This window comes from Pelophylax lessonae (assembly GCF_965119305.1).
Source record: "Pelophylax lessonae genome assembly, chromosome: 7".
NCBI lineage: Eukaryota > Metazoa > Chordata > Amphibia > Anura > Ranidae > Pelophylax > Pelophylax lessonae.
The window spans coordinates 67,989,244-68,016,157 of NC_138774.1; the positions used below are offsets into that span (position 1 = coordinate 67,989,244).

Below are 26,914 nucleotides of genomic sequence, written 5' to 3' on the forward strand. Positions count from 1 at the left end.
TCAGGCTTTAGGGATAATTGAGAATTCAAAGAAAAGCCTGCAGTTTCAGTAAAAGAAAGCCGATGGCGGTGGTTTGGAATTTCTCAGTCCAAAGGAATTAATCCATAATGCTCACAAAGAAAAGGGGAAGTAGTTCACAGTTTGAATGCCTTGTATACATTTACTGAACACTCTGATTTATAGACATGGCAGCAGAAACGTCAATGCCCTATGAATACGTTTTGCATGGATGAAAACACGTTGCAGTTTCTGCTATCAAATAGAATAGTCTGTATATCAGAGCGTTCAGTAACTGTATACAAGGCTTTTGGATAAACACTTGCATTGTAGTTGTGGTTCATTGGGCAGCCCATTTCTGATATAAGGCCATAATGACATTGCTGTCAGTAAAGTTAAAGTAAAAAACACAGACTCAAACTCAGCTGAGAAAAGTAATTCTGTATTATACAAGTTAGATTTAAAGGGTAAGGTCACATTTTCATAAAAATAGTAAAAAGGTGAACTATCTCCAAATATCCTGCTCACCCCTCCAGGCCCCACTGCACATAGTAGCCGTAATGCCTAAAGCTGTCGGTCAGGGCCGGTGCTTCCTATAGGCAAGGTAGGCGCCGGTAGAGAACGCACATCAGTCAGGAGCGGCAGCATGCTGCTGGCAAGGGGGAACCATGCAGGAACTGTAAGCTGAGATGAAGGAGTTCAGACATGGTATGGAGAGGAAACTGGAGGACGTACTGTGCCTGGACCCCTCCCCTGGTCTGTCACCGACCTGCAGTGCAAGAACTGGAGGATACAGGAGCAGATGGGCAAACTCAGCTGGCAGATGGAACCATGGAGGTATTGAGCCAAGAGACTGTAGCTGGTCTTGCTTTGGGCGCAAAATAGTCTAGCACCAGCCCTGCTGCCGATGTAGTGGTCCATACACCTCAATATACAGCCCCAGGGCTCACAACTGCAAGCACTCATAGGTCAATGCAGCCATGCAGCTTTTTTAACCAATGAGAACCATATATGAGATGACTTCTTCAGGTAAGGTGTCCCAAAAATAAGAAGTGCTTCTCATTGGTCAGCACCGTCACCCTAGTCACGCTGACCAATGAGCACTGGCCATTGCAAGCATTATGATGGATTCTCACTCCGGGGTTGTGTATTGCACTGTATGGTGTATAGACCACTACAGCAGCAGCACGGAGCATCACTCCTGTTATGTGCAGCAAGGTCCAGAGGCATGGTCAGGATTTTCGGAGTTAGTTGACTTTTTTTTTTTTCTTGAAAAGGGGACTTACCCTTTATATTAGATCCTAGTACACACTAGACATACAGCATACTGTATACATATACAGCCTCGTTATAAAAGAAGAGAACGTCATTCTGGATCAGCACCATCGGATAGAAAAATGTTTTTTTTTCATCTTGAAGTCACATACAGCTGGTATGTTCTGGGTACCGCTCCATTCTTGTTAGGCTCCGGGGTTATTTCTAGCTCTGCGGGGGACACGGTGGGTTTCAGGTTTAACCTCTGTAATATGGTGGTTATAAAGAGAAAAATTTCCATCCGCGCCAGACCTTCTCCAATACAACTCCTCTTACCTATGGATGGCAATACAAAAAAAATGAGATCATAGTCAGAAAAATTCTATAGTAAGAGGTTCAGAATTGTAGAGTTTGTTTTTACTAATGTGGATGATGATTTTAGCAGTGTCAGGCCCCTTGAGATCCTGGACCCTTGGTGCCTTGCACATTGTTCATACCTGGCCTTCAGGGAACCAATAGATGATGTCTTGGGGGAATGCCATATCAGTACAAACTGACACTGGCGTGAGAACTCAGCATTTAGTGTAGAAGAAGAGATCTATGTAGTGCTAAACAATGAGTCATTAGTCTCCGATTACAAAGCATTACACCAGAATGAGAATCTTTATCTTTGGCCATGTCACTGTAACTTTGTAATCTCACTGGAAAATAACTGGCACTTTAGAAAAAACATGGATTCCTATTCCACTTCAGCTCCAGAAGGTTTACCCCCCTCCATGAACAGGCCATTTTTTGTGATACGGCACTGCGTTATTTTAAGTGACAATTGCGCGATCATGCGACACTGTTCCCAAATAAAATGTATGTCCTTATATTCCCACAAATAGTTTTCTTTTGGTGGTATTTGATCACCTCTGGAGATTTTAAAATGTTTGCGCTATAAACAAAAACAGACAATTTCGAAAAGAAAAACAATTTTTTACTTTCTGCTATAAAACACATCCAATAAAAAAATGTCTTTATAAATTTAGGCCAATATGTATTCTGTTACATGTGTTTGGTAAAAAAAAAATCCCAATAAGAGTATATTGATTGGTGTGCGCAAAAATTACTGTCTACAAACTATGGGATACTTTTATGGAATTTTGAATTTCTTTTTACTAATGGCGGCGATCAGTGACTTATAGTGGGATTGCGACAGTTCAACAGACAAATCAGACACTAAAGGCCCGTACACACGTACCGATCGTCGGCATACAAACGTCGGTGGACGAAGGATCTGCCGATTGTACGCGTGTTAGTATGGTGCCTCCGACAGATGTCTGCGCACAATCCGCGGACAAAAGTCTTTCTTGCAAACATGAAAATATTTGTATGCCGACACCAGAACGGACGATTGTTCGCCTGTCAGTACACAATTCGGCCGACAGACCGCAGATTTGCAAGACTGGGCATGCTCAGAAAATAGAAAACACAGGGAAAGTTAACCATTACATGACATCACTTCTGCAGTCGGTGGACAAAATTCTTGTGCTGTCCTTGTGCTGTCTTTGCACTTTTCAGCAGACACCGACATCCCGGGGAGAAAAGAGGAACATTTGTAAGCCGACCATCGGTACGTGTGTACGGGGCTTAAGTGACACTTGACACTTTTTTGTGGACCATCAAAACCAATACAGTGATCAGTGCTAAAAAATATGCACTGTCACTGTACTAATGACACTGGCTGGGAAGGGGCTAACATCAAGGCGATCAGAGGGTTAAATGTGTTCCTAGAGAGTGCTTACTAACTGTGAGAGGGTACTTTAACTGTAGGAAGGCAGAGATCAGTGTTCCTGCTTAGCAGAAACACAGGATCTCCATCTTCCCTTGTCACAGAACAGCGATCTGCCTTGTTTTCATAGGTGGACCGCCATTCTGCCTCTTTTGGAAATGATCACAGAGAACCATTGGACACCCACTTCCAGCTTTACATGAGTAAAAACAACAAGGCAGGACGTGGGAGTTTTTCAGCCAGGCTTCCAGGTGAGCCCAAACAGTCACAGGTGTGAACATACAATGATTTAACATTTTACAAAGCTGCACATCTATTTAATATCTTCTGGGGCCCAATGACTGCATAGACTATTTTCTGTCAAAGGTTATCTTAGCCTTTAAAGTGGTTGTAAACACTTACATATACCCAGTGAAGTGACACAGAGATTAAACAAATCCTCCAGGATAAGTTGAACCTGTTTATCTGCAGTTTTCTCTACATCTGTTCAAAGTCCAGAATTCATAAAGCTTGTCTGAGCTGTCAGAAAACAGGGGGCAGAGAGCAGAGATTACACACTTCAGAGCTCAGTGAGGAGAGCTCTGAGAGCTGATTGGAGGGAAGAGACACTCCCCCCCCCCCCACCTTCACACAGGAACAGAACTGAGATGGTCAATCACAGACTGTGTGATGGAGGTCCCTACCCTGTCACCTTTTTTCATTTGGTGTCAGAAAAACTTGTCAGAATTGACTTATATGCAGTATAGAGGAATATGCTCTGCTCAGATTTGTTCATATAGTGGTAAAAATAATTATTTGATACCCCTGCAGATTTTGTAAGTTTTCCCACTTACAAAGAAGTGAAGGGTCTATAATGGATATCATATGTTTATTTTAAATGCTAGAGACAGAATATCAACCAAAAATCCAGAAAAACACATGACACAAATGTTTAAAATTGAGTTGCAGTTCAGCGAGTAAAATAAGTATTTAAACCCCTACCAACCAACAATAATTCTGGCTCCTGCAGACTGACTACAGTATGTGCTCATGTTGTAAACAGATTAGTTATGTTAATTTAAGAAGGTACTCCTAATGACAACTCTTAAGGCCCGTACACACGTACCGATCGTCGGCCGAAAAGCTTCGGCCGACGACCGATCTGCCGATTGTAGGCTTGTTAGTATGATGCCTCCGACAGCCGACAGCGCACATTCAGCCGAAAAGAATCTGTCATGCAAGCATTAAAATTTTTGCATGCCGACACCAGAACGTCCGATTGTTCGCCAGTCAGTACAGAATTCGGCCCACAGACAGCAGATTTGCAAGACTGGGCATGCTCAGAAAAGGAAAAAAACACAGGGAAAGTTAACCATCACATGACATCACTTCTGCAGTCGGCGGACAAAATTCTTGTGCAGTCTTTTGCACTTTTCAACAGACACCGACAGCCCTGGACAAAAGACGGCCGACGATCGGTACGTGTGTACGGGCCTTTAATGTGTATAAAAGTCACCTGTCCACAGAATCTCTTTTTTCTATTCAAACCTCACCATTATGGACAAGACCAAAGAGCTGTCAAAGGACGTCCGGGACAAGATTGTAGACCTGCACAAGGCTGGAATGGGCTACAAGACCATCAGCAAGAAGCTTGGTGAGAAGGAGACAACTGTTGGAGCGATTATTCGAGAGTAGAAGAAACACAAAATAACCTTCAATCGTCCTCGGTCTGGAAATCCATGCAAGATTTCACCTCATGAAGTAAGGAGGATCATTAAAAAAAGTGAAGGATCAGCCAAGGATTGAAATTCTGAAGCACCTGCAAGGTCCCCCTCCTCAAGAAGGCACATGTGCAGGTCTGTCTGAAGTTTGTCAATGATTATCTAAATGATTCAGAGAAGGATTGGGAGAAAGTGCTGTGGTCAAATGAGACCAAAATTAAGATCTTTGGCATTAACTCAACTCGCCGTGCTCGGAGGAAGAAAAGTGCTGACTGTGACCCTAGGAACACCATCTTTAGAGTCAAGCATGGAGGTGGAAACATTATTCTTTGGGGCTGTTTCTCTGCTAAAGGTACAGGCCGACTTTGCCACACTGAGCCTCGGTTCACATTTATGCGATGCGGGAAGGCTGCGAATCTGCAGCCTGTTCCCGCATCGCACACGCACCCCCGGCAGTTCACACTGCCATATGCGATACGCTGGGGGTGTCAATGTAATCTTAACGACACCCCCAGTTTGATCGCATATCGCAGTGCGATCGTGCAGTTCGCACAGGATCAGATCGCACAAGTGTGAACCGCTGTGCGATCCGATCCTGATGCGGCTGCCAAAAAGGGTCCCTGTGCGTGTTTGCTGCGGCTGCGGTGCGAATTTAGCCATACAAACTGTATGGCTAAACTCGCACCGCACAGCCGATCGCATGTAATGAAGGAGCAGTGCGCTCCGACATTACATGCGAACCCCGCACACGCACAAGTGTGAACCGGGGCTGAGGGGCAAATAAAGGGGGCCATGTATTGTAAAATCTTGCATGAAAACCTTCCCTCAGCCAGAAAACTGAAGATGGGTTGTGGATGGGTCTTCCAGCATGACAATGACCAAAAACCTACTGCCAAGGCAACAAAGGAGTGGCTCAAGAAGCAACACATTAACCACTTAAAGAGGAAGTAAACCCTCCTCTGTAACTTGTACCTATAGGTAAGCCTATATTAAGGCTTACCTATAGGTACTGTAAATATCTCCTAAACATGTACCGTTTAGGAGATATTTACCTTACATGCAGCCAGTGATGTCACTGGCGCATGCGCTCTGAAGGAACGGCCGCTCGTGCCGTTCCTTCAGAGTCCCGTGCCGTGACCGTCGGCTCCCGTGCGGGAGTGACGTCACCGCGGCACCGGCCAATCAGATGGCCGGATGCCGCGATCCCGGAAGACGGGCGACTGAACATGTCGCCCGTCATACAGGTGAGTGAGCGGCACGGGGGGGGGGAAGGCTCGTTGTAAGGTAAGTATTTCATAATGAGCTAGTATGCGATGCATACTAGCTCATTATGTGTTTCTCTTGCAGGTTGTAAAAAAAAAAAAAAAAAAAAAAAAAAAAAAAAAAAAAAAAAAAAAACTTTGAAACGAGTTTACAACCTCTTTAAGCCCCGGAGGATTTGGCTGCTTAAAGACCAGGGTTTTTTTGCGATTTTTTACTGCGTGACTTTAACGGACAATTGCGCGGTCGTGCAACCCTGTACCTAAATGAATTTGACGTCCTTTTTTTCCCACATACAGAGCTTTCTTTTGGTGGTATTTGATCACCTGTGCGATTTTTACTTTTTGCGCTATAAACAAAAAAAGAGCGTAAATTTTGCAAAAATAACAATATTTTTTACATTTTTTTATATGAAATTCCCCCCCCAAAAAAATGTAAAAATCAAAATTTTTTAACATTTTTGGCCAATTTGTTTTCTGCTACATATGTTTGGTAAAAAAAAAAATTGCAAAAAGCGTATTTTGATTGGTTTGCGCAAAAGTTATTGCGTTTACTAACTAAGGGAAAGATTTCTGTCATTTTTGGTGGTTTTTTTTTTTAACGAGTAATGGCGGCGATCTGCGATTTTTTTTGCAGTACTGCGACATTGCGGCAGACAGATCGGCCCCTTGACTGACATTTTTGACACTTTTTGGGTTACCAGTGACATTACTGCAGTAATCAGTGCTATACATATGCACTGTTACTGCAAAATGACACTGGCAGGGAAGGGGTTAACCTTATTGGGGAGGGAGGGGTTAAGTGTGTCCCTAGGGGCATGCTTTCTACTGTGATTGGCTGTGGCTACTAGTGTAGGAACAGTGGTCAATGGTCAGAACTGTCTGAACACTGTTTCTACACAGGGGAGAATGACAGGCGACTTGTTTACATCAGCCGCCTGACTTTCTCCCTCTGTACCGACGATCGGCGAGTGACCCGATGTCCGCCGGTCACACGCACTAACTTCCCTGTGAACGAGCCGCGGCGGGCGTGCACTCGCCCGCTATTGGCTCACAAGGAAGTGACAGGCAAGTGACGTATCGGTACGTCACTCTGCCTGGCCGGGGCTGACCGCCGTAGTATATAGTCGTGCGGCGGTCAGCAACCGGATAAGATCATGGAGTGGCCTAGCCAGCCTCCAGACCTTAATCCTATAGAAAATTTATGGAGGGAGCTGAAACTTCGAGTTGCTAAGCGACAGCCAAGAAACTCATAAGGAGTCAGATTCAGAGAAGATCTGTAAAGAAGAGTGGACCAAAACCCCCCCTGAAATGTGTGCAAACCTGGTAACCAACCACAAGAAAGTTCTTACCTCTCTGCTTTCCAACAAGGGTTTCTCCACCAAGTACTAAGTCATGTTTTGCTTGGAGATCAAATACTTATTTTACACACTGAACTGCAACTCAATTTATAACATTTGTATCATGTGTTTTTTTCTGGAATTCTGGTTGATATTCTGTCTCGATCATTTAAAATACACCTATAATAAAAATTATAGACTCTTCATTTCTTCTTCAACTTCTTCTTTGAAAGTGGGCAAACTTACAAAATCTGCAGGGGATTAAAGCATTTTTTTTGCCACTCTAGTCAATGTCTGAGATTTACAACCACCTTAAATATTCTAAAATATAAAAGGTTTAATTTATCCAGTTCAGTACATCCAAAGAGTGAACCTTTCATCACAAGCTGATGGCAGCCATCAGCCTGTGCAGGGTTTTGTACAACCGGCGACCGTCTTCCAAATTGAAAGTGATGCAGCAGCTCCATAGCTGCCAATCACTTTTACACAGCCGTCCATGCAGTGCCCCCCACCTCCCATGGTTCCCAGGCTGTCCCGGGCTTACCAATGCACGGGAAGAGAGACAACCGAGGCAAATCCATGCCACAAGCTCACATGCAAACAATGAAAGTGGAAGTGATGTCACTTCCGGTTTCATATGCACTATTTCCTAGCCAGTACAGCCAGGGGACACCTCTAACATAGCCGATCTGTGCTTTGTTAGATGGTGTGAAGGGTAGGGGAGACATTGGGGTCTATTAGACCCCCTAATGTCTCCAAAAAGAGTACCTGTCATCTGCTCAATGCTATCACATAGGGGTTTATTAACTCCTTGTGATAGCAATCACGTAAAAAAAAAATAAAATGAAAGAAAAAAAGTAAAGAACAAATAAATAAAAGGATAATTAAAAATATATTACATTTTTAGCCCAGGGTGCGTACATGTATGTAAACCACAGTCGCACCACACATATGACATCGCCATGAACGTTAGGCCCCTTTCACACATACGGTCCGTTCAGTTCATCAGTTCAGTCACGTCAAAATGTATCAGTTTTCCATCCGTTTTTCATCCGTTTTTCATCAGTTGTCATCCGTTTTTCATCCGTTGTCATCCGTTTTTCGTCCGATCCGTTTTTTTGACGGATGAAAAATAGGGCATTCATACGTTCAAAAAAACGGACATTGACGGAAGCGGATGAAAACGGATGTTAACTGATGATCATTCGTTGTCATCCGTTTTTACATAGAGATACATTGATGTCCGTTTTTCATCCGTCAACGGATGGATGAAAAACGGACAAACGGACAGCATGTGTGAAAGGGGCCAGAGAGTGAGAACAAATATTGTAGCACAAGAACTCCTAGTTAACTCCAAATTGATAAGCTGTAACGACTTTTAAAGTGTCACCTGAGGTGATTTTTGGGCACCATAGTTTTTGTATCGTGGGCGCACGCAATTTTAAAACATGAAATGTTTATCTAATTACTCGAAGCACCCTCATTTTTTAGATTTGAACCAAAAATGGGTATTATATGGGTGTGGTTTTGCACTAAAATATATTCTATTTTTTCCGGAAAATTTGCGTTTCACAGTTCGAAAATATCACATAAAAACGAAAATTTTAAACTATCACCTTTTTATTCTACAGGACCTCTGCTTTTAGAAAATATATAATGTTCTGGGGGTTTTTGTAATTTTATTGCCAAAAATGAGGGTTTTTACATGTATGACACAAAAAACAAAATGGAGCCGAACTGGTTATACATCATCTTGTTTTTGGAGGTATATATATATATATTTTTTTTTAAACAGTTCTGTCTTATTCTCTGAATATACCTAGGTTTGTTTTTTATGCAAGTTGTCTTTACATGTCATTACATGATAAAAGGTGTACTTACAGACCAGTACAGGAATTACTTTGCTGTACCGTCTCTATGTGTCTGACATGAAGGAATGCAGGACAGAAGTAAATGAAGAAGCACAAGCAGCAAGGGGGAGGTTATTGATGGGGGAACTTTACAGTAAGGCTCCGGAATAAAGGAAAACTTTGCACAGCAGGGGGTCATAATTATTCATCCAAACTAATCCAATTCGAGATGAGAGGCTTAAAGTGGTACTAAACCCAGGAGCCTGCATTCACTATATCTGTTCTGCCACAGTACACAGAACATGGAAATGCAATTATTTTAGTAAATATAAACTGCTAAATACCTTCTCTCATCAGCAGTATACAGCAGTCTTGTTACTTCTATCAGTGTCTGGCCAAGCACATGTTAAAGCTTGTGTGAGGAGTTTTCATTCAGCTTTGACTGTCCTATGAGGCTGCATGACTCCTGACCCTCTGTCTGGACAGTGCTGATCGGCCCTGTACTGATCACATTCACCCTCCCAAAAAAAAAAAAAAAAAACTCTCTAGCAATACACACCAAACTGAGCATGTGCAGAGCGCTTCCAAGACTCTGTTCTATTAGAAGATGGATTTGAGACAGTAAAAGAAGAGGAGGATCAGAGAAGACAGGATCAAACAGCCCTTTTACACAATGCAGATGATTAACTTGTTAGGTTCCACACTGAGTATACCAAGCAAGCTTTAGGCCCTGTTCACACCTGAGCATTTTTCAGCTCGTAAAACACTCATCTCGGAAGTCTCAAAATGGCCATCAAGCAAAATCCCATTCATTTCAATGGCCCCTGTTCACATATGAGCATTTTGTCGCCTGAAGCTCAAAAAAAGTACATGAGCTTTTTTTTTGGCAGATTATAAGCGTTTTTGTTAGATGTCAATGCCTGTCTTCAAACAAAAAAATGCCTGAAAAAATGCCTAAAAAACAAAAACACTGGAGAACAATACACTCAGGTGTGAATGGAGCCATACTGCATGTACACACTGATTTTACTGTTGTGGGTTAAGTATCACTTTAACTTCAAAACCTTCCAACTAGTCCTCTTTACATGCTACATTTGCATTATTTGTATTGACGACAGACGTTACCCAATGAGAAAGGCAGGAAGGCATCATTCTTCTTAAAGCCACCATTTTCATTCAAAAAGTGCGTGGGGTCAAACTTCTGAGGGTTCTTAAAATATTTGGGATCCTTCAAGACAGATGTCAGCATAGGGAAGACAAGTGTGCCCTGGAAGCATAATGGAATAATACATAATATTGTAAAAATAGCCGTCACTTCCAACAGTTGCAATGAATAAAGAGAGATAGCCTGAAAGCAAACAGCTCCCACCTAGATTTCTCTGACAACCCAGTATGAAGAATGTTCTTTCTAGAAATATCTAAATTGTAACATAAAGATAGACATATATGCAAAAGATATGCATATGTTTTAATTGTTTGAAATTAAAAATATTAAAACTGACCCCAAAACATTTTTAAACACAACTATATCCCAGTGACAACTAACTAAAGCTGCGTAGTATTAGAATTAGTATAAACAAGATACAATAGACAGCCCTACATCTACAATCTGACAATCTAGAGCAGGGGGTCTCCAAACTTACTAAACAAAGGGCCAGTTTACTGTCTCTCAGACTTTAGGGGGCCGGACTGTGGCCAGTGGGGGTAGAAATTGTCCTGGTGTCATTTGGAGTAATCTGTGCCCCATCTTTCATACTAGGGGGCAGGGGGGGGGCTGGCAGCCCTAGGCCTGGGGGGCAAGTCCAGTCAAGTAGCCCATTGAACCAGCTCACCATCCATGCCCACCTGGTTTTATAATGGTTATTAATGTTATGAAGCAAGACAAACATGATGCAATGTGGTAACATAATTTAATGTTAATAGCAACAAAGGAGGTTTAACACAAGTACATGACATCATGCCAGACGGGCCTAGGAAGCTCCTGTTGGGCGGAGATCACTCTACATGACACGGAAGTGACTGTGTTAGTATTGTACTGGCTGGGTGCAGGAGCGTACCCATACCGCTCCGCTGCAGCTCTGCAAATAGAACATTCTGTAGCAGCAACCGGCAGCTGTATACAGTGTCTGGCCCCTACATTAGTCCAGCCCTGAGTGCAGCCTTTTTACCCGACATCAGAGTGGCCCGGGGGGCAATCGCCACCCTGCCCCCCTTCCCAGTCCTCCCATGCTAGGGGGGTGAATAGTGCCTCATTTTTGGTGTCAGTGATAGGAATTATACCCCATTGTCGGTGTGAAGGCCCATACACACGATACGAAAATCGGAAGTAAAATTTCGTCCGACTAACGATCTGACAATTTTCGGATTATTAGTATAGTGCTTTCGACAGTCGATTACGAATTTTCGGGCGACAAAAACTAGATGTGCAGGCTATAAATTTTTTATCGTACGTCAACACAATGTCAGATTTTTATTTAATTAGTACAGTTTTCGTCTGAAAAAATTCGTAAGAGCAAGACTAGGCACGCTCAGAAATGAAGGGTAAACATACAAAACAATTCAACACATGACATCACTTCTGAAGTTGAATTCTGTCGTACGGGAATTTTCCTATGAAAGTAACCTCTTCACTTTCCATATGAGAATAGCATGCAACAAAAAACGGACGACAGATCGTTTGAAAATCTGATTGCGTGTACGAGGCTTTAGTGAGAGGAATAGCGTCTCAAATCAGTGGGAAGACTAGTGACAAATAAAGCCAAGCAAAGGGCCGCGTCACACCCCCTGAGCGCAGTTTGGAGACCACTGATCTAGAGGGATAAAAGCTGAATCAATAATAATCAATAATAACTAAGAAGAGTATAGAAGGTGACAGTGTGTGTGTGTGTGTGTGTAAGAGGAAAAAGTGCAGCATGAAGATCTATATTTTAGAAGTACAGTACTGAAGACAACCATGTTAAGAAGGTGCAGAGCAGTATCTGAGCATCAGCTTATGTATAAATAGAAATGTTGTCTATATATCTGTAAGGGGCTGTGTCTACAAGCTTTGGGCTTGTGCTGAAGGCTGAGATTATTCCAAATTCATGGACATTAAAATGGTCATGTCTACAACCTCCTCTGGTTGCAGGTCGTTGTTTAGATAGGCAACTGTAAGGGGGTATAACCGCAGCTCAACCGTCTGTTCTTCTGCCTCTGGCCAAAGCCTGCCAACACAGGCCCTTATCCTGGTGCACACAGTACAAACAATCCCTGAAGTTTCTGACCTTAGGAATGTTATATCCTCGAAACGTGACATCCTGGCTGACACCATGAGGGAGTGATAGAGGTGTTATGTCAGCCACCCGCTGAATTTCATGGATAACAGCATCTGTATATGGCATTTTTACGCGATCCTCTACTGAGGGACTCCGGCTCTGTCCAATTACATGGTCAATCTCCTCATGGACCTTCCCTTTAGAGTTTCCAAAAAAAAATTTGTTAAAACATCAGAGTTGGTAGACTTTGTTTTTTTTTCCTGTGGTATACTAAGCACTTACAGGTGACAGAGTACCACTGCAGTCAATGGCAGTCTGTCCTGTTTTGTGGATGATAGATCTTTTCAATCAACCACTTAACCTACTGTAGATGCCTGCATAGACATACACAACCTACAAATAAAAAAAACCCTTCATTGGTGCTTCCATTACTCACACTACTACATGATGACAAAGCACATGCCAAGTCTTTTTGAATTAAAAAAAAAGCATACAAAAACAATATTTTCAGTTGTTTATATTACATTATATTTGGAAACAAACCCATTGCTAACTTTTGCATTTTCACTTTTGGCCTGAAATATCTTTAAAACCCTAAAGAGGTTATTTGCTGTATGTGCAGGAGCTGCATAAAAAAAAAGATGGTAGATTAAATGTTTATGTTGCCCAATATGGGGAGAACTGATAAAATGTACACTGCTCAAAAAAATTAAAAGAACACTTTTTAATCAGAGTATAGCGTCAATTAAACTCCTGGGATATTGATCCAATCAGTTAAGTAGCAAAGGGGGTTGTTAATCAGTTTCAGCTGCTTTGGTGTTAACCTCCCTGGCAGTCTGATTAGGTCAGGATTTTTGAATGTCAAAGCAGTATATTGTTTTGCATGGAAATCTGATGTTTTATATTGTAGGTCTGTAATTCTTAGGAATTAAACAGTAAAAGTGAATAAAAATTAATAAATTATGAATAAATAAATTAAAATCAATTATTAATAAAAATAAAAGGAATAAAACAGTATAAGGGCAGGCAGGGGACTGGACAAAGTACTAGGGACAAAACTGAAGTGAAATGGTTTGATATAGTAATGTAATCCTAACAGATTACAATTTATCATGTCATGTTTTGTTTATTTTTCTAATTTCCCACCAGCTTCCGCCCCCCTGCGTTGCGGCGCTTGTAGGGAAGGGAACCCGGAACATGAATGCCAGCATCAGTTGGAGGACACAGCGGGAGGATCGTAGGGACAAGGTAAGTTTAACTACAGGCAGGGCTGGTGCAAGAATTGTTGACACCCTAGACGAAATCTAATTTTGCCTCCCTCCTTGGCTTTGCCAGACTCCACCCCCTTTGCCCTGCAAGAGGAGGAGGGGAGAGGGGAGAGGAGGAGGGGAGAGGAGGAGGGGAGAGGAGGAGGGGAGAGGAGGAGGGGAGAGGGGAGAGGAGGAGGGGAGAGGAGGAGGGGAGAGGGGGAGGAGGAGGATGGCATGACATCACATATTTAAAAGAGTCAGAGGACAGATCAGTCTTATACACTAACACTATACAGTCAGTTATAGAATGTCACTGTGTTCTTCCCTCACCACTGGGGCTCTGCTTTGCTGCCTCTGCATCCAATAATTCTGTCTCTCGCAGACTTAAGCACAAACCTTGCCTCGGTGGTGTCTCCAGTCCAGGCTCTTCCAGCGGTCACACACCAACCCTGGAGTGACTCTGCTCTGCCACTGGACAAAGGGCAGGGGAGAAAGGCAGAGCAGAGCTGGCTGGCTGTTATGTCTCAGGGGGATGGCATAGATCATGGGAGGAGCAATCACCACTTCTGGCACCAGAGAGACAGAGAGACAGACAGGTCACAGACTGACTGTCTGTCACTGATCATAGAGGCATGGGCCCTCTCCTTTCTGTCAGGACACAGGAAACTATCAGGAGACGTCGGGTCTGATCTTCAGTGCTGCCGCTGGGCTGCGCCACTGCGCCGCGCCACTGCGCCTATACTCCGAGACTGGTCTGGTGGTATCGTCGGCCCTGGCTACAGGGTAATCCTGAGTATGATACCACTTTTGGTACTGAAAATTAACCCAAAGCCACACTCAGAATTACCGCCAGGGAGGTTAACAACAGGTGCACTAGATGGGCAACAATGAGAAGACCTCCAAAGCCGGAATGGTTTTACAGGTGGAGGCCACTGACCTTTTTTTTCCTTTATCTTTTCTCACTAGTTTTGCATTTGGCATTTGGAGAAACAGGATGAGCACTACCAGAGCCCTACAAACTGACCTCCAGCAGGCCCCTGGTGTGAATGTCTCGGACCAAACAATCAGAAAAAGACTTCATGAGGGTGGCCAGAGGGCCCGACATCCTCTAGTGGGCCCTGTGCTCAATGCCATGCACTGTGGAGCTCAATTTACATTTGCCATTGGATAACACAATTGGCAGGTCCGCCACTGGCACCCTGTGCTTTTCACAGATGAGAGCAGATTCATCCTGAGCACATGTCCAGACATGAAAGGGTCTGGAGAAGTCGTGGAGAACGTTAGCCTGCCTTTACCATGGTTCAGCCTGACTGGTTTGGTGGTGGGTCAATGATGGCCTGAGGAGGCATATCTATAGAGGGACGGACAGACCTCTACAGGCTAGACAATGGCACCCTGACTGCCATTAGGTATCAGGATGAAATCCTTGGATCCACTGTCAGACCCTACACTGGTGCAGTTGGTCCTGGGTTCCTCCTGGTGCACGATAATACCCGGCCTCGTGTGGCAAGAGTATACAGCCAGTTCATGGAGGATGAAGGGATTGCTACCATTGAATGAATGAGTACCATTTTGGAGTTGCTGCAATTAAACTTCAGCAAAATGGACTAGCCTGCTGCATCATTTTTTTACTTTGATTTTTGGGGTGTCTTTGAATTCAGCCCTCTGTAGGTTGATCATTTTCATTTCCATCAAACACTGTGGCATCCTTTTGTTCCTAACATATTTCCCAGTCTATATCAGTATAGATATCCAGTGAGATATTTTTCCCCATTGAGATCAGATGTGTTTTTAAAAAGTGTTCCTTCTATTTTTTTGAGCGGTGTATATTCTCAATACAAAACACACTCAAATTAATTTTTGAACACAAATACAATATCATTCCTTATTTCATTTTTTGTAAAATGTAAAAAACTATACTGTGTCAAGTAGATAGATACCAAATATGTAAATCCTTAAAACGAAGTGCACCTGCTAAACAGGGACAAATATATGACATTTCAGATGAACACCACATTAAAAACATTTTACAGCTCATCATTTTAATGTTAATTGTGATTGATGGCTCTGGAATTGTTCACTCCAGCACACTTGTCAATACCCAATATGTATCGTTAAATATGCATTCACATTCAGTATACACATACTAAAGAGTGCAAGATTATGGATGTGAATGCAGGCAAGGGAGCCCTACATTTTTTTATTTTCATATTCACTTAGCATTTTTTACTTCACTTTATTGGTATCATAAAGGGAGAACAGAGGGGAGGGGGGGGGGTTGAAACAGGGAAGAGAAGGAGAAAGGGCAGGAACAGGGAAAGGGGAGAAAGACCACTGTAGGAAGGCCATGGGTGAAAGAAGGATAAGGTAGGGAGGGGGGGGGGGCTAGTATATCAGTTAGCAAGCACAGTTTAAGCCAGCAGGTCCCTAGTAGCACCTCACATCAAGGCGGCAGCTGCCTGTCAACCTCTATGCCCCACAAATCTATCCAATCAAAATTAAGTTTCTGAGGACATTTTTGATTTAGATAGGCAAGTTTATTTAAAAAAGGTAAAACTCTATTTACTCCAGAACCCAAGAAGCGGTAGTGGGGGCTGATCAGATTTCCAACAAAACAGTTTCTCTTTGGTGGCATAAAAGGAAACATAGCAGATGAAAAGTTTTATGTGTCAACTTATATGAAAGTCATCAAAAACATAAAAAATAATACCTTGGGGTCTAAACAGAGAGTTAAACCACACACATCAGAGTTTACAACAGAGACCACCTGTGCCCAAAACGATTGGAGCCCGACAATGTGGGCAGGTCAGATGGATAGATAGTCCCTAAGCATTGAGGTGTATATTATACCCTGTAAAGGAACTTAAAGCGGTTGTATACTGAAAAAACAAAACAAAAAAAAAAAAACAACCCTGCAAGACAAAGGCATAATGAGCTAGTATGCATCGCATACTAGCTCATTATGAAATACTTACCTTTAAAACGAAGCCCCAACATGGACCCCCGGACACCGCTGTGGGAGCCGACATGCTCCCTCGGCGTCTCTTCCGGTTTCGGCGGCTCTGGCGCTGTGAGTGGCTGGAGCCGTGATGACGTCACTCCCGCACTTGCGCACGGGAGTCATTTTCCGGCAACTGCCTGGCATGGAACTCTGAAGGTCGGCAGGACCTTACAGAGTACATGTGCCGCTAGCGTCAGTGGCTGCATGCAGGGCAAATATCTCCTAAACCGTGCAGGTTTAGGAGATATTAATTGTACCTACAGGTAAGTCTCATTATAGACTTACCTGTAGATAAAAGTCACAAAAATGAGTATACTACCGCTTTAAGCTGGATAAACTGGTCTCTAGCCAAAATCTAAGCTCAAGCAAGCTTCCCACTCCTCCCTCTCCAAGGTAGGTTTTATCAGCTTGCCACCTCTGTACAGCCAATCTAACATAGTAGTATAAGCCACAGATAAGCACAGGTATTGGCAGGATAGGGGTTTGACCAACAACCTGGAGGTCAGGAGCCACCTAGTCCAGTGCTTTTAGATTTGTTCCCCCATGTTCTCCCACTCACCATCCTGATGTGATCTATAGTAGCCCTGGGCTCCAAACAGAAGAGCCTGAAACCACTGGGTGGGGTGTCTCCAACACTGACAGCTGTACTGCCACCCAGATCACTTCTACATTGACAAAAAGAGCCAACAGAATCATTTTGAAACAAGCTTGTGGCTGCTTTTGCAGCCGCAGTCTTGTTATAACTGACTGCCATGATTTGTAGGACACATCCATGGTAATCAAATTAAGTAAAGCGCTAAAAAAGAAATAGTATTGTGCTTTCACAGTCAGTATTATGATATCATAATATTCTTTAGAGTTCAGGGCTGGATGACTAATCCAGGCAGATTTCTGGTGCCTCCCCCTGGTTCTAGAGTATTGGAGAACATATTAGAAATTTGTGATTGGAATCTAGGAGGGTTATCTTGCATATTTAGGGGTTTACTCGTATTAGGACTATATGTCCATTCAAGTACTCCACTAGGCAAGTATGTTGGTGATTTAAGGACTGGCCTAACAGGGATCACTTTGAAGTAGTGGGCCAATTGGAAAATGTATTCCAATATACACAAGCCAGAAATTACTGCAACATTTTCTAGGAGTTTGTAAGGGTGGATTTTTTGAGAATCTTAGAAAAAAAAAAATACTGTAATCTTGAAGCCATATTTATGATATAATAAAATGCAGTTCCGATTGTGAGGTCAACACTTTTTTCAATGTCCAATTCAACATTTTAAGGTCATTGTAAGTTTTAGGATGCTACATAATACTTACTTTCCTCTTCCGGATGTTTTAGCAAAATAAGTAAACTGTACTTTAAAGTTGTGGTTGTAGTTTCTGTCCCAGCAAAAAAGAGATCAATAACTGTTCCAAATAAATTATCAAAGTGGAATTGAGAATTCTGGTTGTCCTTCTCCTGTGTTATTGAATATAAAATATAATAAGTTACATATAAAGCTTTATTTTTAGCATTTTATCCTTCTAAGTTTGGCATCAACAAGGAGCAAACTGTAGTGCATTTAAAATGGTCGTAAGGTAAGATTTACAAATAACCGGCATCCTCTATGTTGTAGCAAGATATAAAGTACTGTGTGTCAGGTTTTTGTTTTTTTAATTATAATCCTAAATACCTTCTTATACAGCTCCACTGTGCGGTCAAAGGACCTCCCTCCACTCTACTTCACCGAGTGCATTGGGAGGGCCAGTGATTCCCCTCTGACTTATGCCAGTCAGCAGAGGGAGGTCACATGACCACACAGAGGCGCTGTGCAAGAAGGTATTTAGGATTGCAATTTAAAAAAAGCTGACACACTGTGCTTTATATCTTGCTACAACAGAGGGGATGCCAATTATTTATAAATCTGATTTTACAGCCGCAGGTGAATAGCAGCAGAAAGGGAGGGGCGGGAGGAGATCGGCTCTCACACTAGGACTAGGAAATGACAGGCAGGGAGGAAGGGGGGAGAGGGAGTGACTGTCATCACGCTGTGTGTACAAAGGCATGTAAACTGACCATAGTATCAAGGATCAGCAGCCATAATTACCATGGTCAATACACATAGGGGAACATAGGAACAGGAAGGATCAACCAGGTATTTTACAACATAGAATGAGACAAATTACACGGCAGAAGCACTGTGTTAATGATAATGCTTTAAAGGAACAGAATTTTTTTTTTTTTTTAGGGTTACAACCACTTTAACATGACATGGGATAGATAATGGCATCTATATCAAATCTGTCAACTATTCGATAATATAGGGCATCATGTGAATATTCACCCCCTCCCCCATACACACACACACACATCCAGTCTCTTGCTACAAGATGTAAATTTCCTGGGATCTCCACATCTCTGAGATTTGCCCCAACTCTCTTCCAAATTGATCCTGACTGCAGCACACAATAAAGTCCTAAGACCCAGAGGCACAAGGGAAGTCATGGCTGAGGGACTTCCTTTATTCTGCAGTCTGGTTTATGTAGATATGTTTAAAAAGTTACCAACCAGCCATTGCGGTTCTGGTCCTCTGTATTTGCACTGGAGATATAGATATGCCGGATTCCCAGCACTTAGTACGAAATTAATAAATCAATAATAATAATAAATAATAATAAACAACTCTAAATATTTAAATAAAAAACAGTAATCATTAAATCCATAAAATACATACAGCACTGAACTGGTGACAGCTTCATCATAGTGCATGGGCCAATGGAAAAGCTCTGATCCTGCAAATTCTAGTTCGTGTTCTTTTCTCACCAAAACAGTTTTCTACATTTTGGGTAGAATTTGGCTTTAAACTGACTCTAAAATTGCAAAAGAAGAAGTTTATATCCCTCTTCTTCAGGCACTGACCTGGATTTGCTAAAGAGCAAAAATCGCTAATGCTGCTTCAACATCCAACATACCACTGGACGCATTGGGGGCCTGGTCCACCAATATACACTATAGTTCCTCCTGGTGGCCTCAGCATCCAACATACCATTGGACGCATTGGGGGCCTGGTCCACCAATATACACTATAGTTCCTCCTGGTGGCCACAACATTACTGCTGTATCCTGTAGAGACATACGCGGTGGCAGATAACCACAGAGCGCAGAAGGGGGCAAGGCATCTGGCACTCCCAGAGTACTAGATATGAAGATTCTCTTGGAGTCTGAAGTTTTTCATCAAAGTGATAATCCGTAGCTTCTGGAGAAGTACTTTTCCAGGAACCAATTTTGCTGGCAACAATGTCCCTGTAACGTTTCCTTTTTAGCTTTAGCTAACTTAAGTTAATGAAAGACAAACAGTAATAAATATTGAAGAACACAGCACAATAAGTCAAAGAGGAAAAGTAAACAGCACATATACATCACCTCCTCCATCTTGATAAGGAAGCAGTCAATGAAGTCTCGAGGACAGTTAACATCAAGTGTCTGCTTGTGACTCTCCAAAGACTCTGCAATGAACTCTCTCAACTTGTCAAGATTTTTAAATATTGCCTGATGGGGTCCAGGAAGAGTTTTCATTGTTTTTGGAAAAAGATTGAGGAGCTGAAAATAAAAATGAAGTTGTGTATTTCTCTTTTTAGAACAAAATGTTTAGCCCTGATTCACACCTGAGTGTTTTGTATCTTAAAGCTCAAAGCTCTAAAATGCTCAGCAACCTGTATCATGATTTAAATGATGCCCCATTACATATGAGTGCTCAGGTGTCTGTAGCTCGACACTACACGAGAAACTTTAAAAGCAGAAAAGGGTGTTTGTGACACTATGGATTTAAATAGAAGCACCTGAAAAATGCATGAAATGGCCTAAAAAATGTTTTTCAAGCATAAATAACCATCTTCTTCTTCCAGGTTTTCCATTGGCTAAAACAAGAATTGCTCAAGCCTGAAAAAAATTTGCTCCATTATCATCTGTAAATGCTCAGACGTGAATGCAATCTTAGAGAAAGAATGCATGGACACATTCAAAGCCATCATCTCCAGACCTATGAAACAAATATTTCACCTTCTTTTAGCAAGTAGGATTTGGAAAATGGCAATAGTGATTAAACAAGTTTTTCAATTCTGCCCAGACTACCCCAAAAATTGGTTGTATGCTACTAACAGAGACAGGATATTGTAAGAGGTATAAAAACAGTGCTACCAGGCGTATATAAAGTGACAAATATAAATAATTCCCAAGTTATAAAATATAAATAGTAAAGTGCACTAGTGCCAACATCTAAAAATTATACAATCCAAATAACAATAAATGTGAATAATAAATCAAAAAATGTAAATGTGCAGTTAAATTCAAATCCACTCACCAGATATCGGATATATTAGAGCCTCATATGCAGTGGATAATCAGCCAAATTGCCAATGGAGATGGACAGGTCAGCAGAACCTATTTCACATAGACCGCCAGCCTCTATATACAGGTCCCCCCTCGATCAAGTGCTCAAAAGGAAGGGAAGGAGCCTATAGTGATGCCCGTAGAGCATTTATTAAATGTAAAATCTATGTAAAATCTACTCACAAGGATAAGGCATAAGATCGCATTTAAACATCAGCAGTAACACATCGAATACGTCCACTTCCAGGTAAAAGAGGTTCTGCTGACCTGTCCATCTCCATCGGGAATTTTGATGATTATCCACTGCATATATGAGGCTCTAATATATCCGATATCTGGTGAGTGGATCCCCAAAAGGGTCTCTATGAAAGCACTTTGGCATCTGTGTGGAGCACTTGAAGCACCTTATTCAGCACCTTAAATTTAAAGTGGACTATATATATTTTTGTAGACTGCACAAGATTCAGCACTTTAGCACTCATGCACTATATATGAATTTAACTGCACATTTTTTGATTTATTATTCACATTTATTGTTATTTGGATTGTATAATTTTTAGATGTTGGCACTAGTGCACTTTACTATTTATATTTTATAACTTGGGAATTATATTTGTCACTTTATATACGCCTGGTAGCGCTGTTTTTATACCTCTTACAATTTTCTTGGTTTTTACCTTGTGAGCAGCAGCTGCAGGTGACACCATTTTATGTTTATTTAGTGCGGGTTTTAATATATACTTTTACACTTAGAGACAGGATATTATTACTTGCACAAAGACCAACGAGAGAATCAAAGTTATTACAGTCCGAACACTTTAATTTCCCTATTTGCTCAAAGGAGATATTTCTTTTTGGGACATCTCACTTTTGTTAAAAGAATTACTGTAGTCACAGTGTCATATCACAATTCGGGATGAGCGGATGGTCACTCGTTCGGCCTGCTTTTCAGTGAAAGCTAAAAATCACATATAGAAGTAGTATTTACACCACTTCAATATATGGCTATAGCCACATAACCGAAGGGACAGGAACAGTGGTGACATCACTGCTCAAAAATGGTCAATGGCCATAGTCATTATTTGGTCAATGATGATGTCACCACTATCCCCGCACTATACCTTACATTGATGAAAGCTTGGGGAGCTGTCATTCGGCTATGAGCACCATGGGAATTGGTAGTGTGTTCCGGTGGGGTGTTGTTGTTTTTTTTTTTCTTCAACGAGTTGGTGCGCAGCGGGAATCATGATTGACAATGGATTTAGAAAAAGGGACATTTGTGGGGTTTTTATTTGTTTAATAAAGTACTTGTCAAACGTTTGGGTGTCTATTTATTGGGGACATTTATTTTTGCAAATGTATAGGGGTTCTATGTACCCCATACTCATTCACGTGGGGGGGGCCTCTGTGAAACCTCTTTTTACTAAAGGGGCTTCAAGATTTCGATAAGCCCCCCCACCCACAGGCCCCCACAACCACCAGCCAGGGTTGTGGGTAAGAGGCTCTTGTCATCAACAGGGAGACAAGTTGCTTTGCTGGGGGAAGGGTCCACCCTGGAAAGGCTACCCACCCATGGTGAAGACGTGTTGCCTGGAATGGTTTAGGAGGAGGTGGGGTGCACACTTGCTCCCCCCTTTACTGGCCTGCCTGGCCGCATGCTCAGATTAAGAGTCTGGATTTTTAGGGGGACCTTATGCATTTTCTGTTTGTTTTTTATTTTGTGGAGTGTCCCAAATAAAAATCCATATCAAACTCAGATGGTCTGTTATGCATTTTGGAGGTGCTCTACACATTTTTTAGTTTTTTTTTTCATTTTTGTAGGATGTGCTACAAAAACCTGCTCACAGACCTATGCAAAGGTCCCCCACAATACATAACAGACCTTTTTAATTTGACAGATGTGGTTCTCGTTTATTTCATTGGAGTTTGGGTTTGGCCTCTGAAATTCTTAGAAGTTTGCCAAACCCTGCTTGAACAGAACCCAGGGCAGTTCAACTCATCCTTAAAACACACTCCGATGGCTCTATTGAGGGTTTTAATCCAGCGTATTTTTTTTTCCCTATGCGATGAACAACATGACCTGGCTAAAGGCAGTTAAATAATTCAAACAAGGCAAGGCATAATCAATCAGTATGACAGTGAGATCTATTTTCTGGAGCCCCTGTTATAATAAAAAGGGGAACTGAGCTAGTTTGAGATTACATGATTTAATCTGGCCATTTTTACCATCTAACATAAAGATATTTGTCACTTATAGAAGAGATTTACTGTAGATTGAGAACACATATTGGCCTGACTGCAGTAAAAATACAACCTTCAGCTGTTAGGACAACTTACAATGCCCCATACGGAGGACAGGAGCAAAAACAATTCTTCAAGCAATTTAAGCATGGTCCGAAACTTCTTGTCTTCATAGTCAAATCGGTCTCCAAAAACAACCGAACAGATAACATTGGACACTGCCAAACGCAAGAGACTGGTGGGATCAAAAGGTTCTTCTGCAAAGAGATCAGGGGTTTGGTTTAATCAACAGCACTTAAAGAAATATTTAAACGACACACCTGATCTTTACCAAAAGCAGAGCCTTTTTTTAAACTATGCTTTCTCAATAAAAAGGACCTCTGGGCAGCTTTGGGAATCAAAATCAGGTGATTGCAGCGTGTTTGATTGTTCACCACTTCCCGCCGACGGTTCGAATACATGCGTCTTCACTAAACTGGGCTTTTATCCATGGGTCTGCATATATGCGCATCTCTGTTTGTGCTGGCAGCGTGCTTCACAGCGCACTCCCAGAACAGAGATTGGGGTCTTAGCGGGAGCCCTAGGTCCCGTACTAAGGATTGGGATCCGAAACCCGAAGGTGTGATGGGTCTTCGATTGGTTATCACAGTGATCAGTCACTGTGAAGCCCGCCTCTCTGTTTCTCACTCTGAATGGAGAGGAAAAATACGTTGCATCTCTCTCCTTGCAGAGAGAGAGATAAAACAACTGTGTGTAAAATAAAATAAAATAAAAAATAAAGAAGAAATACCTAGATCAAGGTTTGATCTAGGTCAGTGTTTAGGTCAAGTAGGAGTCCGAGTCAAGGGCATGGTCAGTAGATTTTGGGCAGGGTTTTTTTTTTTTTTTTTTTTAAATTAGTATTAGTGTCATTGTGTTTTAGGGAGAATAAAAAAAAAAGCAAAAATGTGCACTATAGTTTGTGTTATATTATGGGTAGAAACAACAAATATACACATATGTGATATTGATGCAATCGTCAGAGGCGGGAGAATTTATTATAGGTGGTTTTTTGGTGGTAGGTTATGATAGTCACAATACACAGCTAAATTAAAAAAAAAAAAAAAAAAAAAAAAAAAAAAAAAATTTAATATGTTGGGCCAGTTTTCTTTGGATAATAAAAAAATAAAAAAAATACGGAAATATCCATTACCATTTACCACTAGGGATGAGCTTCGAGTTGAACGAACATTGGCTGTTCACTTTTTCGTCGAATGACGAACAAATGGGCTTCTTCGGGGGAACTTTTAGTTCCCGCATTATTATGGACCCTGACCTCTGATTCTAATAAATCATCTGCTGGCCGGGGGATTTGAACGCACAGCCATCTCATTGCAAGCCTGGTATTCTACCACCTATGCCACTGTTAAGCCTGCTTAAGCTGAACACACTCTCCCTAACTTTTATCTCATCCACTGTGTGTAGGGTGAGATAGGAGTTAGTTAGGCAGGGAAAGTGTCTTCAACTTAAGCGTGCTTGACGGTGGTGTAGCTGGTAGAGTACCAGGCTTGCAATTGTGAGATTGTGGGTTTGATTCACATGGCCAGCGGATGATTTATAAATGGAATTCTATAGTTAATACTACATTGCTGGCAGGGAGAGAGATTTTTGCGATCAGATAGTGCAGTTTATACCACAAAGGTAATACGAATATAAATACAATATATATGTAGCAGGTTTTCCAGGCCTATGGCCTGATGTGGGTCTGCAATTGTTACCGGTTACCTTTCCAGCCCATGTGAGCTGTGGCCCAGAGTGTGAAGACTGAGACATGAACCACTCCGGAATCTTTGTTTTGTTGTTTTATTGTAGATAAAGGGGATGGCAGGAGGGAATGAATGAGTGGGATACTCCTTTAGGCTTCAACTATATACACTTGGGACTTTGTTCCTGAAAAATGCCTGTTTGCGCTTCATTGACACCAGCCGGCGCCAGCCAACACCTACTATCTCTGAGAACACTCTGTACTTAAGAGAAGTGCTGAATCCTCGACTTGTAGTCCAGAAGATCCAGTACTGTAAAATTGTAGAACCAACGACACTGTTATACTGCAACAAGTCACTGAATACTTCCCTCCTGCCTTGCTCTGGCTTGAGGTAGTAGGTTGTAGAATCCTGTCAAACTCTACATTCCAAATGGCACACTCTGTACAATTCAGGGCCCATTAGTAGGTGCCCCCTTTAGCCTTGAACTCTTGGGGGTTCAGTGTCTATGCACCCCCCTCTAACTTCAGGGTCCTCAACCTAGGTACCCCCTTTTAGCTAGTTAGCACTGGATCCCAGAACCTCTTCCGGAGTGGTCCCCTCTGACTCTGGCAGACCCCCAGGGGCAATCCGCAGTACTCACGATGTCTGCGGGGGGAGGCTCATCAGAATCTGGAAGCCCCTTTTAACAAGGGGTCCCCAGATCCCGCCCCCCCCATGTCAATGGATATTGGGTACATCATACTTCTACCCATTCACCAAAAAAAAGTGTACAAAAAATAAATAAAGACAAAAGCCAGTTTTGGAAAAGTCTTTTTTTTTCAATAAAGAATAGGGTCTCCCGATTGATCAGTTGCCCTCCCGAAAAATAGGAAAAAAAAAAAAACCTGCTTCTACGGACGCTTCCCGCGCTCTGAGCTGTTTTGATTTTGACAGCTCTTTTATAGGGATCTGACAGGACAAGCCGTCCGACAATGCACTGCTCAGGTGCAGTGAATAAATTACTGAGGTCATGTAATGTATTCACTGCACCTGAGCCCCGAGCAGTGCATTGTGGGGAGGCTCGTGACGTCAGGTCCCTATAAAAGAACTGTCAAAATCAAAACCGCTCAGAGTGCAGGAAGCATCCGTAGAAGCAGGAGCTTCTTTTTTTTCCATTTTTCGGGCAGGCGGGCAACTGATCAATCAGGGGACACTATTTTTTTATTTTAATAAAGGACTTTTCTAAAACTGGCTTTTGTCTATTTTTTTGTACACTTTTTTTGGTGAATGGGTAGGGGTATGATGTACCCGGTATTCATTCACATGGGGGGGGCGGGATCTGGAGCCCCCCTTGTTATAGGGGGCTTCCAGATTCCGAAAAGCCTCCCCCCCCGCAGACCCCCACAATCACAGCCCACGGTTGTCGGGAAGAGACCCATGTCCCCATCAACATGGGGTGGGGGGGCAGATCAGATCCCCCAAAGTACCCCCCCCCATGTTGAGGGCATGTGGTTCAGGAGGGGGCGCTCGCTCACCCCCACCCTGGCCAGCCAGGCTGTGTGCTCGGATAAGGGTCTGGTATGAATTTAAGGGGAAACCCCATTTTTTTTTTTTTTTTTTTTTTTTTTTTGGTGTGGGGTTCTCCTTAAAATCAATTCCAGACCAGTTTTTTGATATTTTTTATGCATTTTTTTATTCATTGGTATATACATTGCACTACAAATTTTTTCACAGTACGTGATACCTTTTTCTTTTTGTGCATTGATTTACTATTTGTCACTTACCTGATTTACTGTTTTTATAGTCACTTTTGGTTTATCGTTCCGATTCATTGTACATTTAATACTCATGATTGCCACTTACCTGATTTCATTATGGTATTAGTCAACTTTAGCCTAATGTCC

The 26,914-nt window shown here is 42.2% G+C and overlaps 1 protein-coding gene across 2 annotated transcripts in view; it reads right to left on the minus strand.

Moving 5' to 3' along the window:
- Positions 1–879: 879 nt before the first annotated feature.
- LOC309559476 (cytochrome P450 2G1-like) overlaps positions 880–26,914 on the minus strand; it is a 62,923-nt gene continuing 36,888 nt past the window's right edge. For both annotated transcript variants that reach the window (XM_082262750.1, XM_082262749.1), the window contains exons 5-10: positions 23,383–23,543; positions 20,080–20,256; positions 17,994–18,135; positions 12,438–12,625; positions 10,300–10,441; positions 880–1,587 (exon numbers count right to left, since the gene is read on the minus strand). In XM_082262750.1, coding sequence (XP_082118876.1) covers positions 1,406–1,587; positions 10,300–10,441; positions 12,438–12,625; positions 17,994–18,135; positions 20,080–20,256; positions 23,383–23,543 — 992 coding nt within the window. In that variant the 3' untranslated portion in view covers positions 880–1,405. The remainder of the gene's footprint in view (positions 1,588–10,299; positions 10,442–12,437; positions 12,626–17,993; positions 18,136–20,079; positions 20,257–23,382; positions 23,544–26,914) is intronic.